The 19,227-nt window shown below is 59.3% G+C and overlaps 1 protein-coding gene across 1 annotated transcript; it reads left to right on the forward strand.

Annotated features, from left to right (window-relative positions):
• Nucleotides 1–2,403: 2,403 nt before the first annotated feature.
• LOC137467442 (serine/threonine-protein kinase pim-1-like) lies at nucleotides 2,404–16,964 on the forward strand (the record flags this gene model as incomplete). The annotated part of the gene is made up of 7 exons (XM_068178943.1): nucleotides 2,404–2,659; nucleotides 3,301–3,515; nucleotides 15,003–15,074; nucleotides 15,246–15,296; nucleotides 15,501–15,867; nucleotides 16,482–16,658; nucleotides 16,900–16,964. Coding segments are annotated over exons 1-7 (1,203 nt in total), but the record flags the coding sequence as incomplete, so codon positions are not given.
• Between the last annotated feature and the right edge of the window lie 2,263 nt (nucleotides 16,965–19,227).

The raw sequence follows: 19,227 nt of genomic DNA on the forward strand, positions 1-19,227 counted from the left end.
TGCCCATGGCGATGTTGCAATGATTATCACACAGCTCTCCATTTCTGGATGCAGGCTCTGCAGATTCTTTCTCTGCATTCAGTCAGGCTTGGATTCCCTGACAATTCCTGGTAGCCCGTCATGGTTTCTTAGGGCAGAACAGTAACAATGAAAACCTTACCAATGGCACAACTGCCCAGCCCACAAGGAAAAGAAAGAACAAGCTGTCAAGTTCTTCAAACATTTGTCCTCCTGTGCTGCAAGAGTTGAGCTGCACACAAGGCGTGGAAAGCCTAGAGAAGCTGCAGTTGGTGCCACATCTTGTGACAGAAGCTGCACCTCGTTCTCCAGGAAAGGTTCCTGGAAAGAGCAAACAGGAGTGTGGAGAAGATTCTGGGAAAACTGAAACAGCTTTTAAGAAATGAAATTAAAATGGAAAGAAACAACTGAAGATGTTTTTCTCTGTTTATTTTTATGCTCCTCTTTTCCATCTTGCACTACTGCTCCATCCCCTTAATCCAAATAGATCTCATCTCTAAGATCCATGACTTGGCGAATTTTAGACACTCTAAAATACCATGAGCTACACACAGTTTGCCTTCCCCGTTTGTTTTTTTGGGTTTTTTTTTGTGTTGTTTTTTTTTTTTTTTTTAACCATTGCTGGAGATGTAAATGCAGTGCCTGGGTCAGATACAAATTCTGCATTCAGGGAATGTGCCCCGATAGGGTTTGATCCTCAGCGGGGACAATGCATGGCAGCGACCGAGGGGATTCCTGTTCCCCTGTGTAGGAGTCCAGACTCTGAGTCTGGGCTGAACAGGGCAAAGTTCCTGTGTTTGGACAGGCTCAGGGGCTGCCCCCGGGGAGCGGGGGGCTGGGCGCGGGGGCGAGCAGGCAACGGAAAAACGGACACGGGGACAAACGGCCCCGGAGCTTCAGTTGCAGCGGCAGCAGCGGCGGCGGCAGTCGCAGCAGCGGCAGCAGCAGCGAAAGCAGCAGCGAAAGCAGCAAAACCAGTCACTTTGAGGACTCCCTCGCCCGCTGTCCCGCACCCTCTCCCGCTCTCCCTTTCCCGGTGTCCCCTCCTCTCCCAGTCCCCCTCTCCCCTTGCCGGGCCATGTCCCCAGCCCGCCCCCGGCCCCGGGCGGGGCGGCCCCGTCCCCGCCCCGGTTCCCGGCCCCGTCCCCGCCCCGGTTCCCGACCCCGTCCCCGGCCCCGGACCCGGCCCCGGCCCCGCCCCGGTTCCCGGCCCCGTCCCCGTCCCCGTCCCGGTTCCCGGCCCCGGCCCCGTCCACGTCCCCGTCCCGGTTCCCGGCCCCGGCCCCGTCCCCGTCCCCGCCCCGGTTCCCGTCCCCGTCCCCGGCCCCGGCCCTGTCCCCGTCCCGGTTCCCGGCCCCGGCCCCGTCCCCGTCCCCGGCCGTCCCGCCGGGGTCTCGCCTCCGCCCGGCTCTGGTCGTGCTGGCGGTGGCGCTGCTGGGCGGGCATCAGTGCCTGGAGCTCGGGCGGCACCGCCGCCCTCTGGCTCCGCCTGGCCCGAGCCCGGCCCCGGCCCCGACGTGGGCTCCAGTCCCGGCCCCGGCCCCGGCTCCTCCCGGGCCCCGCGGAGGACACACGCGGTGCGGCCGCTCCCGCCGCCCCCGCTGCGGCTTCCCCGGCCCGAGCTCCGCCGCTCGGCAGCGCGGCCGTCGGCCCCGAGCCGCCGCTGTCCCGTTCCAGGGACAGAACGCCTGGGGAGGGCCGGCCCGGGGCGCTCGGGGAGCGCTCGGGGGCCGCTCCTGGCCCCGGGCCGAGCGCTGACAGCCCCGTCCCGCCCGCAGGGAAGGCGCAGGAGGAGGCCCTGCAGGAGCGGTACCGGCTGGGTTCGCTGCTGGGCAGCGGCGGCTTCGGCAGCGTCTTCGCAGCCACGCGGCTCTCGGACGGCGCCCCGGTGAGCGGCGGGGCCGGCGGCGGGCGCAGGAGGAGGGGGCGGAGGTGGAGGAGGAGGAGGAGGAGGTGGAGGAGGAGGAGGGGGATGGGGCTGCGCAGGGCAGGCGGGCGAGCTCAACTCGCTGCTCTCCCTTGCTCGCAGGTGGCCATCAAAAGGGTGCCACGGAACCGCGTCCGGCACTGGGGCGAGCTGGTGAGTGAGCGGGGCCAGCGGCAGAAGCTGGGCAGGGATGAGCCGAGGCCCGGCAGGGTGGAAGCCACCAGGACACCTCGAGGGAGAGCGGGCGTAGGGCCAGCGCAGGGCGCAGAGCATCCCGGGCTGGGTGAGGGGTTCCCGACCCCCGGCACGGCATCAGCCCCACTGATGGCATCGCGCTCCTCCCGCAGCCCGACGGCACCAGCGCACCCCTGGAGGTCGTGCTGCTGGACAAGGTCTCCACTGGCTTTCCCGGTGTCGTCCAGCTGCTGGAATGGCTTGAGCTCCCCAACGACATCGTGATGGTGCTGGAACGCCCAGAGCACTCTCAGGACCTGCACCATTTCATTCGGGAACGGGTGGTCCTGTCCGAGGAGTTGGCGCGGGATCTGTTCCGCCAGGTGCTGGAGGCCGTGCGGCACTGCACCAGCTGCGGGGTCCTGCACAGGGACATCAAGCCCAAGAACATCCTGGTTGACCTGGCCACCGGGCAGGCCAAATTGATTGACTTTGGCTGTGGCACCTACCTGCAGGACACAGCCTACACTCGCTTTGCAGGTGAGCCCACACAGGGGTGTGCTCTCAATCCCGTCATCTCATGGCCCAACACCTCACAGCCCAAGCTGGGTGTGGCAGCGGGGATTCTCCCTTTTGCTGCCCTTCATGGCACTGAGATTTCAGCTGAGCTGCTTTTGAGCAGGGCTGGGTGGGGAGCCAGCTTCCAGCCCTGCTGGCAGCCTTTGCCCACCACTCTGGGCAGGACTGAGGCTAGGGCTGGGCAGCCAGCCCAACAAAAACACCCCTGGGTGGGGTAGCAGAGAGGGGTGGCCAGAACCTGTGTCCCAGCCGGTTTGGGGTGCAGGTGAGAAAGGGCTTGGACTGCTCCACTCACCTGGTTTCTTTTGGCTTCATAATGGTTTTTGGGGCAGTGCAGGCAGGGAGGATGAGGGCATGGTTTTCCCAAGCACTGAGTGGGATTTTCCTCCTCATGGTCGGGCCTTGCCAGGGCTTCCACTGCTCTCTTCCAACCCCAGTGGCTTCTTTTCCATCCCCGAGTCTGTACACAAGTCCCAGGTGCTGGCGAGAGGGCAGCGGTCACCCCGTGTGCCACTGGGGCGGCCCCCACACACCCAGGGATGCTGGAGCCAGGCTCAGGGAGCAGCAGCGTCCCCCTGATGAACCCCATCTGTATTCCATAGGAACACGGTCATACAGCCCCCCGGAATGGACCCAGTTTGGCTGGTACTACGGCAAGCCAGCTACCATCTGGTCCCTGGGCATCCTGCTGCACCAGATGGTCTGCGGGGAGCACCCTTTCAGGAGGGGCTGGAACATCAGCTGTGACCATGAGCTCTCGCTGCCAGGACGGCTCTCTCAAGGTGGATCCTCATCTCTGGCCACGGGGGCAATACCAGTGCTGGGAGACAGCAGCAGCTCGTGAGCATCCCTCTCTGGCAGCTGCTGAGGAGGTGGCACATGTCCTGCTCTCCTGCTCTCCTCCAAAACAGGGAATTGATGGGGAAGTTTAGGCCCAGCTCTGAGCACATCCAGCATGGCCTGGGCACGGGAATAGTGGGGCAAAGCCAACAGGAGCCTTCTCCAACTGACCGGTGGTTTCTGGTTTCTCTGTCCAGAGTGCCAAGATCTGATCAGGAGGTGTTTATCCATGCTGCACTCGGACAGGCCCTCATTAGAAGAGCTGTTCCGTGATCCCTGGCTGCAGGATATTGATCTGCCCTAGAAGAAGGGAGAGAGCCACAGGCACACTTTGATGCAAGGCCCTGGTAAGTTACAGCTCCACACATGCCTTGGCAATCAGAAGCAAAGGAACGCAGACATTTTGTCCTGCCTGTGCCACTGCCCAGGGGTCATCAGATGGGAACACGCAGCCCTTGTGCTGGAGCTGAGCTGCTCTGCCCAGCACTGCTGGCCACCATCCGAACTGGTTTTGCTTGTCCTGGTTCCCTGACAGCTGGGGCCCTGGGCAGAACCCTGACAGCCTGGGCTCACCCCAGGGAAGGAGAAGAAGCCCCTGGAGAAGCTGTACCAGGTGGGGCTGTTGCTGCTGGGGACAGTGAGGACGACATCAAGGATGACAACCTCTTCCTCCACCTGGTCACCGGCAGCTGAGGATGATGGACTTTGATTCTGACACCTTCTCCAAAGCCAGGCTCCACAGGGAATTTGCAGGTGAGTCCACACGCAGGGGGATGCTCCCAGATTTGGGCATTGCACAGCCTGGCCGGGAACCAAAGGTTCCCCCATTGCTGGGGCGGATGCAGCTGATCCTTCAGTCAGCTGCCAGGCTGCTTTTGGCAGGGCTGGGGGGATGGGCTGGGGTGCTGATGAAATGGGAGTGGGCTCCTGGCCCTGCCAACAGCCCCAGCACCCACCGTGCCCCGGGCTGGGGCTGGGGCTGGGGCAGCCAGCCCGACACAAAGAAACCCCCATGGTGGGAGCAGAGGTGGGACTCCAGAACCTGTGCAGGGGCTGCTTTGCTTTGCAGGCAAGGAAGGGCTTGGGCTGCTCCACTGCCCCTGTTTGCTTTGGGATCACCGTTATTTTGGAGGGCAGTGAAGCGGGGAAGGGAGACAGCCTGGGCTTCCCTCACCTGTGGGTGGGTTTTTCCCTGGCCTGCAGGGGTTGGGCCTTCCTTAGCCCCTGACAGAGATAAGATTTTTGACCTTTTTTCTTGTTCCCCTTTTTGTCTGTAATCTATTTTCAATAATTTGTTGTGTGTTTTTCTAGAGGAAGCGTTCCAGGTGGGGTCCAGTCTGGATGGGGAAGTGCTTGGGAGCAGCTGTGGCGTGGATGGGCCGTGCCCTGGGAGAAGGATGAGGACATCGTTTGGGACCAGCTTTTCTTCCAGCGAGGGATGGCGTGAGGTGGGTCCTGTCTGCTTGGCATGGTGGGATCAGAGCTTTGGGGAGATGGCAGCGAGCACAGGAGCATCCTGCTCTGGGCAGCTGCTGAGGGCTGGATGTGCCGTGGCCGGCTGCAGGCTGGGCACATGTCCTGCCCTCCTGCTCTGCTCCCAAAGGCAGCAGGGATGGGCAGCTCTGGGCACAGCTCTGGGCACGGCCATCATGGCCTGGGCACTGCGGGCGGCTGGGACAAGGGGACAGGAGCCTTCAGCTGACGGGCGCTTTCTGGTTTCTCTCCTTGCAGCCAGGCTCTGCGCGTGCTGAGGCTGCTCTGGGCTCTGCCAGGGCTCTGCTGGAGCTCAGCACCGGGCTGCAATCAGCCAAAGAAGAAATGGGGTGACCTGCAGCACAGACCTGCTTGAGCATTTCAGCATCACAGCTCAAGTTTGCAGAGTGTACACCTCCAAGGGCAAACATGACACCACCCAAAAATTAAACTTGTTCAATAGCTTCTGAAATGAAATCAATCTGGGATGACCCCAAATGATATTTTGCAACTTGCTCAAGCTGTAGCTCAGCCCTTCTCTGAACTGTTCTCTCCCCCACCTGCCTTTTACTTCCCAACTGCTCCCTCTTGTCCCCCAGTGAATTCCCAGCCCATGGCAGTCTCCATCACACTGTTGCCTTCCTTGGTGCCCCTCACCATGAGGAAGGCCGAGCCCCAGGCTTGGGGACTCATCCTGTCACTGGATGAGGAGCAGCAATGTCTCAGAGGTCCAGTGGGATTTTAGTGTCATTCAGAGCTGCTTTCCAGCCCTCAGCTGTCCTCACTGCTGAGTTCCCACTCCCTTTTCCTCGTCCTTGCAGCAGGATGAGCTCTGTGAATCCCCTTGAGCCTCCCCACTCTGCCCAGCCCACGCACCCACCTCAGTTATGCTGAAGCTGCAGCTTCTCTGTCTCCTGTGGCACACCAGTCCAGTCCCCTGTGCGGGGAGCCCCAGCCCCAGAGCACAGCACTCAGCTGTGCACTCCGGGCTGGAGCAGCTCCCTCCCAGCCCCAGCCCAGGGACTCCTCTGGCCCCGGGGCTTGGGGCACTGTCAGCACCCGCTGCTCCAGCCACCGCTTCTGCTGGTCCTGACAGCAGCACCCAAAGTGGGGCTGATCCCGAGGGAGCAGCAGCAGGGCCTGGATCTGATCCCTGACTCTGGGGCAGGGCTGGACAAATGACACCCAGCAGCAGCAGCAGCACATGGAGCTGACTCTCAGCACAGCCCCTGCCACTCTTGCCTCCCGTGTGCAGCGGTGTCACAGCAGCCTGAGGCACCTGGGAGCACCCTGAGCCATGCCAGGGTCAGTGCCAGGAGCATCCCCTGGCGCTGTTTAAAACCGGCTCAGCAGGAACTGGGGATGCAAACAGGATGAACCTGAGCATCTCCCACCAGCAGATACCTCAGAGCTTACACAGTAACACGGCCGTGACTCTCCCAAACTGGATTTAGGAATGGCACACCTACTGCAGCCATTGGATCATGAGCTGCCCAGATCCCTTTGGGACTCCTGCTTTTGGTGTCTCTGCCTCCTCTCCCTGCCCCAAGGAGGCTCCTCTCTTCCTCTCCCTGCCCTGACAAGACAGTCACACAAATAAAGACATGGGATTACCAGGTGCTGAGGAGCTGTAGAAGGAGCCTTCTCTAGGTCTGGCCTGTTTCCAAAACCCGCACAGTCTCCCTCAGCAAGGAACCTCCTTGTCCACCCTCTCCAAGGGTGTCAAGCTCAGGAAGGGATTCCTGACACCCTGTCCAGCTGGGAGAGCTCCCGTGTCTCCATACCAGGGGATAAAACCAAACCCAGGAACCCTGGGGGGACTGAGATTGTGGCATGGGGACATCTGTATTTATTTCCCAGTGGCAAACAAAAATGTGGAATGGTGCCAGAGCTTGTTTTGATCTACATCAGCTTTTGATAATTGTCCCTCCTCCTGACAGCGACTCCTCTGCAGCTGCACTGGGAGATCTCTGGGGCTGAGTCCACTAAGAGGAGATTTCAGTGGGGCTGAGGTGCTCGAGGGGGCCCATTTCAATGCTCTGCTGAAGTCCAAGGACATTGTGTTTCCCCGAGGAGCAACGCTCCTTTCTGGCACTCACTGCCCCGTGAGGGACATTATTCAGTTGCTGCCATTGGGTGAGTTCCAGCCACAGGGAGAGGGAGGAGGAGATGATCCCACCCATGGCTGCTGCTGGGTCCAGACTCTGGGTGAGATAAAGCCGAGACAGAGCTTCAGCATCTCCCCCAAAATCACAGAATCACAGAAGGGCTTGGCTTGGAAAAGACCTTCAAGTTCATCTCCTTCCATGCCCCCTTCCACTATCCCAGGCTGGTCAAAGCCCTGTCCAACCTGGCCTTGGACACTGCCAGGGATCCAGGGGCAGCCACAGCTTCTGTGGGCAAGCTCTGATCTCTGCCCAGGTGAGCAGGGACAAGACCCAAGGGAACGGCTGGAGCTGGGCCAGGGCAGGGCTGGGCTGGAGATCAGCAAAAGCTTCTTCCCCCAGAGGGGGCTCAGGCACTGCCCAGACTCCACAAGGAATGGGCATAGCCCAGAGGCTGTTGGAGTTCCAGGAGCCATTGGACCCCGCTCCCGGGGCTGCACAGGCTGCGATTGTTGGGGCGTCTGTGCAGGGCTGGGGGCTGGACTTGATGATCCCAATGGGTCCCTCCCAGCTCAGCCCCTTCTTAAATTCTCACCCTTTGGATCAGCCTTTGTGTCCCTTCGAGGCGCTGGCAGAGCTGCTGGGGACAGGGCAGGAGCGGGGCAGCCCCAGCGTTCCCCTGTCTGTGACACCCAGAAGTGACAGCCCCAGCGCTCCCCTGTCTGTGACACCCCAGAGTGACAGCCCCAGCGCTCCCCTGCCTGTGACACCCCAGCGGTGACAGCCCCAGCGTCCCCTGCCTGTGACACCCCAGCGGTGACAGCCCCAGCGTTCCCCTGTCTGTGATACCCCAGAGTGACAGCCCCAGTGTTCCCCTGTCTGTGACACCCCAGGGTGACAGCCCCAGCGTTCCCTTGTCTGTGGCACCCCAGTGGTGACAGCCCCAGCGTTCCCTCCCTGGAGTCGCTCCAAGGGAAGCGTCCAGAGCCGCGTCCAGTCAATGGAACTGTCCGGCCACTGACCAGCCCAGCCTGGGCTGATGTGGATTGCTCTGCAGACAGCTCGGGGAAGGTGTAAGAGGCCGTCTGAAGCCCCCACATTTGCCTACCGGTTGCCACAAGCAAAAACCCCTTCCCCCATTACAGTACCGGCTTGGAGAGAGCGGCAGTGCAGGTGCAGTTGCTGTACCGTTACGTTAGCTGTTCTGAACAAGGCCTGGCAAGGAGTTGGCAAGGAATTGGCAAGGACTTGGCATGAAGCCACCAAGGAACGGCCTACTGCATATTTGCCCACTCTCCTCCTGAATCTGAATGAACTTTTAGGGTGACCCTAATCATCTCTCACTGAAGACCTCTCATCTGCCCCGTGACCACTGTGACAGACGGACGGAGATGGAAAACCCTCCTCCCAAGGACTGAGACTGAGACCCCTCCCACAGGGAGAGGGGAAACCACTAATGACACGACCTGTTCTTCTTCAGTAATTCCAACGGACTTATTCTTCATTGTGTTCGTCCTGCCTTGGTGGTTTCAGTGGACTCACCTGTTCCCCCACAGCAATCACAAGAGACTCTCATTGTCCAGCATGTTCCCCCCTCTTTCCTCTGTGGACTATAACTGTGAGGATCTCGCCTGTGTTGGTAGCTATTCCTATCCCCCTCTTTTCTCTCTCTCTCTCTCTCTATCCTTTTATCTCCTTTCTGATCCCCACTATCGCATTTACTGTTTTGGCCCTTAATAAAGGCGCATTTGTTGTGATTAACTGATAGTCTCTTGCTGTTTGCCGTTTTGCACTTTTGGGATTGGTGAAAAGAACCATCACGACACCCCGCACAAGCAGATCGTGACAGATGGCCAGGGTGTCAGACCCAGCCAGCAGGAGTTTAGGAGGGCTAGGTCGTGTTTGACCAACCTGGTCTCCTTTCATGACCAGGTGACCCTCCTGGTGGATGCAGGACAGGCTGTGGATGTGTCTGTTTGGACTCCAGCAAGGCCTTTGGCACTGTCCCCCACAGCACACTCCTGGAAAAGCTGCAGCCCACGGCTGGGCCAGGAGCACTCTGTGCTGGGTTCAGAACTGGCTGGATGGCCGGCCCAGAGAGTGGTGGTGAGCAGTGCTGCATCCAGCTGGGGACAGTCACCAGTGCTGTCCCTCAGGGCTCTGTGCTGGGCCAGCTCTGTTCAATATTTTTATTGACCACATGGATGAGGGCATTGAGGTTTTCATTGGTAAATCTGCAGATGACACTAAGCTGGGAGCACGTGTCCATCTGTTGGAAGGCAGGAGGGCTCTGCAGGGACACCTGGAACAGTTGGATGGATGGGTAGAATCCAATAGGATGAAGTTTAATAAATCCAAGTGCCCAGTCCTGCATTTTGGCCACAATAACCCCCTGCACTGCTCTAGGCTGGGGTCGGCGTGGCTGGACAGTGCCCAGGCAGAAAGGGACCTGGGGCCACTGGTCGACAGCAGGCTGAACACGAGCCAGCAGTGTGCCCTGGTGGCCAAGAAGGCCAATGGCTCCTGGCCTGGATCAGGAATGGTGTGGCCAGCAGGAGCAGAGAGGTCATTCTTCCCCTGTACTTGGCACTGCTGTGCTTGGCATTCCTCCCCTGTACTGGCACCCTACCTCGAGTGCCGTGTCCAGTTCTGGGCTCCCCAATTTGGGAAGGACATGGAGGGGCTGGAGCGTGTCCAAAGAAGGACAACAAGGCTGGTGAGGGGTCTGGAACACAAGTCCTGTGAGGAATGCCTGAGGGAGCTGGGGTTGTTTAGCTTGGAGAAGACTCAGAGGTGACCTTATCACTCTCTACACTCTCTGAAAGGTGGTTGCAGTCAGGTGGGGGTCGGTCTCTTTCTCCTCACAGCAACTGACTGAACAAGAGGACACAGTCTTAAGCTGCACCAAGGGAAATTTAGGTCAGCTATTAGGAAAAAAGTTTTTTTATGGAAAGGGTGATAAATTACTGGACTTGTTTGTCCAGGGAGGTGGTGGAGTCACCATCATGGGATGTGTTTAAAAAAAGACTGGATGTGGCACTCGGTGCCATGGTTTAGCTGAGGTGGTGTTAGGGCATGGGTTGGACTTGATGACCTTAAAGGTCTCTTCCAACCCAGCAATTCTGTGATTCTGTCATTGTGTGACATCACAGACCAGGTTGTGGCATCATATAGTTGGCTGTGACATCTCTGGTTTATTATGCGACATCACAGAGCAGGCTGTGACATCAGAGCATGCCTGTATGACATCACAGAGCAGAGCAAGCTGTGAGGTCAAAGAGTGTGCTGTGACATTATAGAGTGGCTGTGTTCCATCACTGAAGGTGTTGTGACATCACACAGTGGGTCTGTGTGACCACAGAGGTGCTGTGTGACATGTTAAGTGAGTTCTGCCATCACAGAGCAGGCTGTGACATCACAGAGCAGGCTGTGACATCACAGAGGAGGTTGTGATGTCACAAAGTTGGCTGTGACATTACAGGCTGGCTGTGTGACATCACAGAATGGGCTGTGAGGCCACAGAGAAGACTCTGCCATCATAGAAAAGGGCTCTGTGACATCACAGAGCAGCGGTGTGATGCCACAGAGAAGGCTGAGACAATAGAGAGTGGGTTGTGACATCACAGAGCTGACTGTGAAATCACAGGGCAGGCTGTGACATCACAGCGAGGCTGCATAACATCACAAAGGTAGCTGTGCCATCATAGAGCTGGCTGTGACATCACAGGGTGGCTGTGACATCACAGCCTGGGCTGTGACATCACAGGGCAGATGTTGTGACATCACAGAGCACACTGGGACCTCAAAGAGCAGGCTGTGACATCACAGGGCACCTGTATGAAATCACAGGTGGCCTGTTACATCTCCGAGTGGGCTGTGTGACATTACAGGGCAGCTGTGTGACATCACAGGGGCTGTGTGACATCAGAGGTGGCTGTGTGACATCACAGGAGGTTGTATGACACCACAGGGGCTGTGTGGCATGGGGTTCCAGGGCAGGGCAAGGCTGGACCTGCCCCTTCCTCCCCCACACACAAAAAGTTTCCAGCCCACAATCTCCTCCAGTCTGTCACAACAGGCAGTGTGGGAGGTGAAATCCCAGCTGTGGCCATGGGCACTTGCAGGAAGAAGGACAGCTCTTTTCCAGAGGAATGAAAGCCCCAGTTCTCGGTTTATTTCTGATTTAATTGCCTGGAATTTATTTGGTTTTGTTGTTGCTTTGTTTCCTTTTTTGTGCCTGAAGTGTCCAGTCAGGAGCAGAGTGACGCTTGCCAAGGAACTTTGTGGTGCTGTTGCTCAATATTAAATCTGGTTTTTGCTGCTCCCTTGCTGGGGATTTTTTCAGCGCTCTCAAGCCCTTGTTGGCAACAGGGTGAAGGAGCCCTGGGCCAGGCTCTGGCCCTGAGGGACACGGGGACGCTGCCGGGGGGTCCCTGTCCCCTGTCCCGCCCCCCATGGCCCTGTGTCAGGCTCGGGGGTCGATCTCGTGGAACATCCTCTGGGGGAGGCTGCGGCGCCGGGGGCGGGGGTACCCGGGGGGACAGGGGACCCCGCTGTGCACGAGCAGCGTTGGACTTCTCTGGGGGAACTGGGAGGGGGGGCTGGGGCAGAGTCACCTCCCCAGTGACCTCACACAGCCCCTGTGATGTCACACAGCCCCTGTGGTGTCACAACCCACTCCTGGATGCCACATAGCTCCCTTGTGATGTCATAGGCCCAACTCTGCGATGTCACTCTGTGATGTCACAAAGCTGTGCTGTTACAGAAGATTCTGTGATGTCAGAAATTCACCCTGTACTATGACGTCACAAAGTCATCCAGTGACATCACAGTCTGTTCCATGATGTCATAGCCTGCTCTATGATGTCACACAGCCAACTCGGTGATGTCACAACCCACACTCTGATGTCACAGAGCCACTCTCTACATGACGGCAGAGTCTGCCCTATGGCCTCACACTATGATGTCACACCCTGCTGTGTGATGTCACAAGCCCCTCAGTGATGTCACAAAACCCTCCCTGTGATGTCATACTGCCACTCTGTAATGTCACAGCACACACTTTGACCTCACTGCCCGCTCTATGATGTCATACAGCCATGCCATGATGTCACAGCCTGCTCTCTGATGTCACACTGTCCCCTCTATCATGCCATAGCTGCTTGATGACCTCACACAACACGCTCTGTGATGTCATAGCCCAGTCTGTGACCTCACACAACCCACGCTGTGCTGTCACACAGCCCCTCTCTGACATCACAGCTGCTCTGTGCCTCCTCCGTGACACAGCCACAGAGGCGCTGCTGTGACACAGCCCCCTCTGGGACACCCCACAGCCCCTTGCCAGTGCTGAGCCCCTGTGAGCTCTGTCTGCGCCCTGCTCGTGTCCCTGCGATGCCCTGGCAGTGCCCCAGCCCTGCTGGGCTGTGCACAGGAGCTGCTCCTGGCCACAGCTGTCTCTCTGCAGCGCTGCCCTTGCCAGGAGCTGCCTCTGGGCCAGGAGCCTGGCCCAGCTCAGCAGCACAGACACAGCACCAGGACGTTAATGACCCTCTGGGGCTTTGGTGCTCTTTGCATCGGACCCAGACCTCAGAGTGTGCTCAAAGAACTTCTCAAGAACTCAAAGTCAGATTCAAAGCCCAGACTTTCTTTAACTTTTAATGGGTCCCACTGAGGGACACAATTCATGTGAAAGTGTCCCTGGGTTCCAGTTAGAGCAGAACACTGGAGGCAGTGATGACAGCTGGGGACAAACAAGGCAAAGGTGTCTCTGGTGCTGAGCAAACCTGGATATCACCATGGTGTCCTTGGACCTGCATTGTCACACTGACCCACGGTTCCATGAGGTTCCCCAGTGTCACCATGGTCACTGTCAGAGGCTGGATGAGATCAGTGTCCCGAGACACCTTGGGTTGAGCTGTCAATCAGTCCCACAGCTGGGACAGCGCTAACCCGGCTCTGAACGCTCCGAGCAATCACAAGACCCAGCTGGGGGGAGGCCCACGAAGGCCCAGGGGCTTAAAACCAAGGAGCACAAGGTCAGCCCCTGCTATGGACTCTGCCTTCTTCTAGGGTTTGTGTCTCACCCACACTGGAACCCCAGGAGCTGGGAGCCACATGTGTGTCTTTCTGTGGAGCTTCTGTCTTTCTGTCTCTCTGTCTCTTTCCTCTCCTTCTAATGCTCTTTCTATGGAACATTTTTGGGTCCCTGAACAACTGAAGTGTTTAAGGCTGAGAGGTCCAGCTTGTTCTGGTGCTTTCCATGAACTGATTGAACTCTTGATTTATGAACCAATGCACTAGATGTGGAATCCTCTACACTGAACTCAGAAACAAACGCCCTCTGTCAGAGCATTTTCATCTTCTAGATCACTTCCAAGATGCCCATGGCGATGTTGCAATGATTATCACACAGCTCTCCATTTCTGGATGCAGGCTCTGCAGATTCTTTCTCTGCATTCAGTCAGGCTTGCATTCCCTGACAATTCCTGGTAGCCCGTCATGGTTTCTTAGGGCAGAACAGTAGCAATGAAAACCTTACCAATGGCACAACTGCCCAGCCCACAAGGAAAAGAAAGAACAAGCTGTCAAGTTCTTCAAACATTTGTCCTCCTGTGCTGCAAGAGTTGAGCTGCACACAAGGTGTGGAAAGCCTAGAGAAGCTGCAGCTGGTGGCACATCTTGTGACAGAAGCTGCACCTCGTTCTCCAGGAAAGGTTCTTGGAAAGAGCAAACAGGAGTGTGGAGAAGATTCTGGGAAAACTGAAACAGCTTTTAGGAAATGAAATGAAAATGGAAAGAAACAATCCAAGATGTTTTTCTCTGTTTATTTTTATGCTCCCCTTTTCCATGTTGCACTGCTTCTCCATCCCCTTAATCCAAATAGATCTCAGCTCTAAGATCCATGACATGGCAAGTTTTAGACACTGTAAAATACCATGAGCTACACACAGTTTTTGCCTTCCCCTGGTTTACTTGGAAAGCAGTGATGGAGACTAAGTGCAGCCCTTGGGTCAGGTACAAATTCAGCATTCAGGGAATGTGCTCCCCTAGGGTTTGATCCTCAGCGGGGACAATGCACAGCAGCGCTCAAGGGGATTCCTGTTCCGCTGTGCAGGAGTCCAGACTCTGAGTCTGGGCTGAACAGGGCAAAGTTCCCGTGTTTGGACAGGCTCAGGGGCTGCCCCTGGGGAGCGGGGGGCTGGGCGCGGGGGCGAGCGGGCAACGGAAAAACGGACACGGGGACAAACGGCCCCGGAGCTTCATTTGCAGCGGCAGCAGCAGCAGCAGCGGCAGCGGCGGCGGCTGCAGCAGCGAAAGCAGACAAAGCAGTGATTTTGTCGCATTCCTCTTGATTCTCCTCTCCCTTTCCCGCTGTCCCCTCCTCTCCCAATCTCTCTCTCCCCATTCCCGGCCGGGCCATGTCCTCAGCCCGCCCCCAGCCCCGGGCGGGTCTGCCCCGGCCCCGTCCCCGTCCCCGGCCGTCCCGCCGGGGTCTCGTCTCCGCCCGGCTCTGGTCGTGCTGGCGGTGGCGCTGCTGGGCGGGTATCAGTGCCTGGGGCTGGGGCGGCACCGCCGCCCTCTGGCTCCGCCTGGCCCGAGCCCGGCCCCGGCCCCGACGTGGGCTCCAGTCCCGGCCCCGGCCCCGGCTCCTCCCGGGCCCCGCGGAGGACACACGCGGCGCGGCCGCTCCCGCCGCCCCCGCTGCGGCTTCCCCGGCCCGAGCTCCGCCGCTGTCCCGTTCCAGGGACAGAACGCCTGGGGAGGGCCGGCCCGGGGCGCTCGGGGGGCGCTCGGGGGCCGCTCCTGGCCCCGGGCCGAGCGCTGACGGCCCCGTCCCGCCCGCAGGGAAGGCGCAGGAGGAGGCCCTGCAGGAGCGGTACCGGCTGGGTTCGCTGCTGGGCAGCGGCGGCTTCGGCAGCGTCTTCGCAGCCACGCGGCTCTCGGACGGCGCCCCGGTGAGCGGCGGGGCCGGCGGCGGGCGTAGGAGAAGGGGGCGGAGGAGGAGGAGGAGGAGGAGGAGGAGGAGGAGGGGGAAGGAGGAGGAGGTGGAGGGGGCGGAGGAGGAGGAGGATGGGGCCCGGCGGGGCGGGCGGCGCGCTCAACCCACTGCTCTCTCTTGCTCGCAGGTGGCCATCAAAAGGGTGCCACGGAACCGCGTCCGGCACTGGGGCGAGCTGGTGAGTGAGCGGGGCCAGCAGCAGAAGCCGGGCCGTGCCGGGTGGCGAGGAGCCGGGGCCCGGCAGGGTGGGAGCCGCCGGGAGCCCTGCAGGGAGAGCGGGCATGGGCTGAGCGGGGCATGCAGAGCATCCCGGGCTGGCTGAGGGGTTCCCCAACCCTGGCACGGCCTCAGCCCCACTGACGGCATTGCGCTCCTCCCGCAGCCCGACGGCACCAGCGCACCCCTGGAGGTCGTGCTGCTGGACAAGGTGTCCTCTGGCTGCACTGGTGTCATTCAGCTCCTGGAGTGGCTTGAGCTCCCTGACAGCGTCGTGCTGGTGCTGGAGCGTCCGGAGCGGTGCCAGGAGCTGTCGGGTTTCCTGGCGGAGCGGAGGTTCCTGCCGGAGGAGGAGGCGCGGGGGCTGTTCCGCCAGGTGCTGGAGGCTGTGCGGCACTGCACCAGCTGCGGGGTCCTGCACAGGGACATCAAGCCTGAGAACATCCTGCTCGACCTGGCCACCGGGCAGCTGAAACTGATTGACTTTGGCTGTGGCGCCTTCCTCCAAGACACAGCCTACACCCAGTTTGCAGGTGAGCTCTGCCGGGGGATGCTCCTGGGCATCTCATGGCCCAGCCGGGGTGCAGCCCCAGGGCTCCCCCTATTGCAGCCAGGATGGGATTAATGCTGGAGCCAAGCTGATTTGGGTGGGGGTGTGAGGGGGACCAGCTCCAGCCCTGCCGACAGCCTTCAGCACCCACTGTGGCCTGGGCTAAGGCTGGAGCTGGGGCAGCCAGCCTGACAAAAACCCCAGTGGGGGTAGCAGAGAGGGGCGTCTGACCCTGTGCCCTGGATGGTTTGGTGTGCAGGCGAGAAGGGCTTGGACTGCTCTGCTCCCATTGTTTGCCTTGACTGGTTAACATTTTTGGGGGGCCGTGCAGGCGGGGAGTAGAGCGGGCTTTCTCCACCACTGGATGAGTTTTGCTTTTGTGTGTCATGGTTGGGCCTTCCCAGGATTTCTGCTGCCCTCTTCCAACACCAGTGGCTTCTTTTCCAGCCCCAAGTCTGTACACATGTCCCAGGTGCTGGTGAGAGGGCAGCAGTCACCCTGTGTGCCACTGGGGCAGCCCCCACATGCCATGGGGTGCTGGGGTCAGGCTCTGGGAGCAGCAGCGTCCCCCTGATGAACTCTGTCTGTGTTCCACAGGAACCCTGTCCTACAGCCCACCAGAGTGGATCCACCACCAATGCTACCACGGCGAGGCAGCGACGATCTGGTCCCTGGGCCTCCTGCTGTACCACCTGGTCATGGGGAAGCACCCGTTCAGGAGGGGCCAGGAGATCATCTGGGGGCGGATCTTGTTCCCACGACGGCTCTCTCAAGGTGGGTCCTCATCTCTGGCCACGGGGGCAATACCAGTGCTGGGAGACAGCAGCAGCTCATGAGCATCCTGCTCTGGCAGCTGCTGAGGAGGTGGCACATGTCCTGCTCTCCTGCTCTCCTCCAAACACAGAATCCATGGGGAAGTTTAGGCCCAGCTCTGGGCACACCCAGCATGGCCTGGGCATGGGAACAGGGGGGCAACTTCTCCAACTGACTGGTGATTTCTGGTTTGTTTCCCCAGAGTGCCAGGATCTCATTAAGAGGTGTTTGTCCATGCAGCCCTTGGACAGGCCATCCTTAGAAGAGCTTTTCCGTGATCCATGGGTGCAGGGTGGTCTTCTGCCCTAGAAGATGGGAGAGATCCACGTGCACAGTTGGATCCAGGGGCCTGGCAGGTAACAGCTCCACACATGTCCTGGCAATCAGTGGCAAAGCCAACCAGACTGGTTTTGTCCTGCCTGTGTCACTGCCCAGGGGGCATCAGATGGGAACACGCAGCCCTTGTGCTGGAGCTGAGCTGCTCTGCCCAGCACTGGTGGCCACCATCTGAGCTGGTTTTGCTTGTCCTGGTTCCCTGACAGCTGGGGCCCTGGGCAGAACCCTGACAGCCTGGGCTCACCCCAGGGAAGGAGAAGAAGCCCCTGGAGAAGCTGTACCAGGTGGGGCTGCTGCTGCTGGGGACAGTGAGGACGACATCAAAAATGACAACCTCTTCTTCCACCTGGCCACCGGCAGCTGAGGATGATGGACTTTGATTCTGACACCTTCTCCAAAGCCAGACTCCACAGGGAATTTGCAGGTGAGTCCACACGCAGGGGGATGCTCCCAGATTTGGGCATTGCACAGCCTGGCCGGGAACCAAAGGTTCCCCCATTGCTGGGGCAGATGTAGCTGATCCTTCAGTCGGCTGCCAGGCTGCTTTTGGCAGGGCTAGGGGGATGGGCTGGGGTGCTGATGAAATGGGAGTGGGCTCCTGGCCCTGCCAACAGCCCCCGCACCCACCATGCCCCGGGCTGGGGCTGGGGCTGGGGCAGCCAGCCCGACACAAAGAAACCCCCATGGTGGGAGCAGAGGTGGGACTCCAGAACCTGTGCAGGGGCTGCTGTGCTTTGCAGGCAAGGAAGGGCTTGGGCTGCTCCACTGCCCCTGTTTGCTTTGGGATCACCGTTATTTTGGGGGGCAGTGTAGGGGGGAAGGGAGACAGCCTGGGCTTCCCTCACCTGTGGGTGGGTTTTTCCCTGGCCTGCAGGGGTTGGGCCTTCCTTAGCCCCTGACAGAGATAAGATTTTTGACCTTTTTTCTTGTTCCCCTTTTTGTCTGTAAGCTATTTTCAATAATTTGTTGTGTGTTTTTCTAGAGGAAGCGTTCCAGGTGGGGTCCAGTCTGGATGGGGAAGTGCTTGGGAGCAGCTGTGGCGTGGATGGGCCGTGCCCTTGGAGAAGGATGAGGACATCGTTTGGGACCAGCTTTTCTTCCAGCGAGGGATGGCGTGAGGTGGGTCCTGTCTGCTTGGCATGGTGGGATCAGAGCTTTGGGGAGATGGCAGCGAGCACAGGAGCATCCTGCTCTGGGCAGCTGCTGAGGGCTGGATGTGCCGTGGCCGGCTGCAGGCTGGGCACATGTCCTGCCCTCCTGCTCTGCTCCCACAGGCAGCAGGGATGGGCAGCTCTGGGCACAGCTCTGGGCACGGCCAGCATGGCCTGGGCACTGCGGGTGGCTGGGACAAGGGGACAGGAGCCTTCAGCTGACGGGCGCTTTCTGGTTTCTCTCCTTGCAGCCGGGCTCTGCGGGTGCTGAGGCTGCTCTGGGCTCTGCCAGGGCTCTGCTGGAGCTCAGCACCGGGCTGCAATCAGCCAAAGAAGAAATGGGGTGACCTGCAGCACAGACCTGCTTGAGCATTTCAGCATCACAGCTCAAGTTTGCAGAGTGTACACCTCCAAGGGCAAACATGACACCACCCAAAAATTAAACTTGTTCAATAACTTCTGAAATGAAATCAATCTGGGATGACCCCAAATCACATTTTGCAGCTTGCTCAAGCTGTAGCTCAGCCCTTCTCTGAACTGTTCTCTCCCCCACCTGCCTTTTACTTCCCAACTGCTCCCTCTTGTCCCCCAGTGAGTTCCCAGCCCATGGCAGTCTCCATCACACTGTTGCCTTCCTTGGTGCCCCTCACCATGAGGAAGGCCGAGCCCCAGGCTTGGGGACTCATCCTGTCACTGGATGAGGAGCAGCAATGTCTCAGAGGTCCAGTAGGATTTTAGTGTCATTCAGAGCTGCTCTCCAGCCCTCAGCTCTCCTCACTGCTGAGTTCCCACTCCCTTTTCCTCGTCCTTGCAGAAGGATGAGCTCAGTGAATCCCCTTGAGCCTCCCCACTCTTCCCAGCCCACGCAACCACCTCAGTTAGGCTGAAGCTGCAGCTTCTCTGTCTCCTGTGGCACACCAGTCCAGTCCCCTGTGTGGGTAGCCCCAGCCCCAGAGCACAGCACTCAGCAGTGCACTCCGGGCTGGAGCAGCTCCCTGCCAGCCCCAGCCCAGGGACCCCTCCAGCCCCGGGGCTTGGGGCAC

Source organism: Anomalospiza imberbis, unplaced genomic scaffold (assembly GCF_031753505.1).
Source record: "Anomalospiza imberbis isolate Cuckoo-Finch-1a 21T00152 unplaced genomic scaffold, ASM3175350v1 scaffold_63, whole genome shotgun sequence".
NCBI classification, from domain to species: domain Eukaryota; kingdom Metazoa; phylum Chordata; class Aves; order Passeriformes; family Viduidae; genus Anomalospiza; species Anomalospiza imberbis.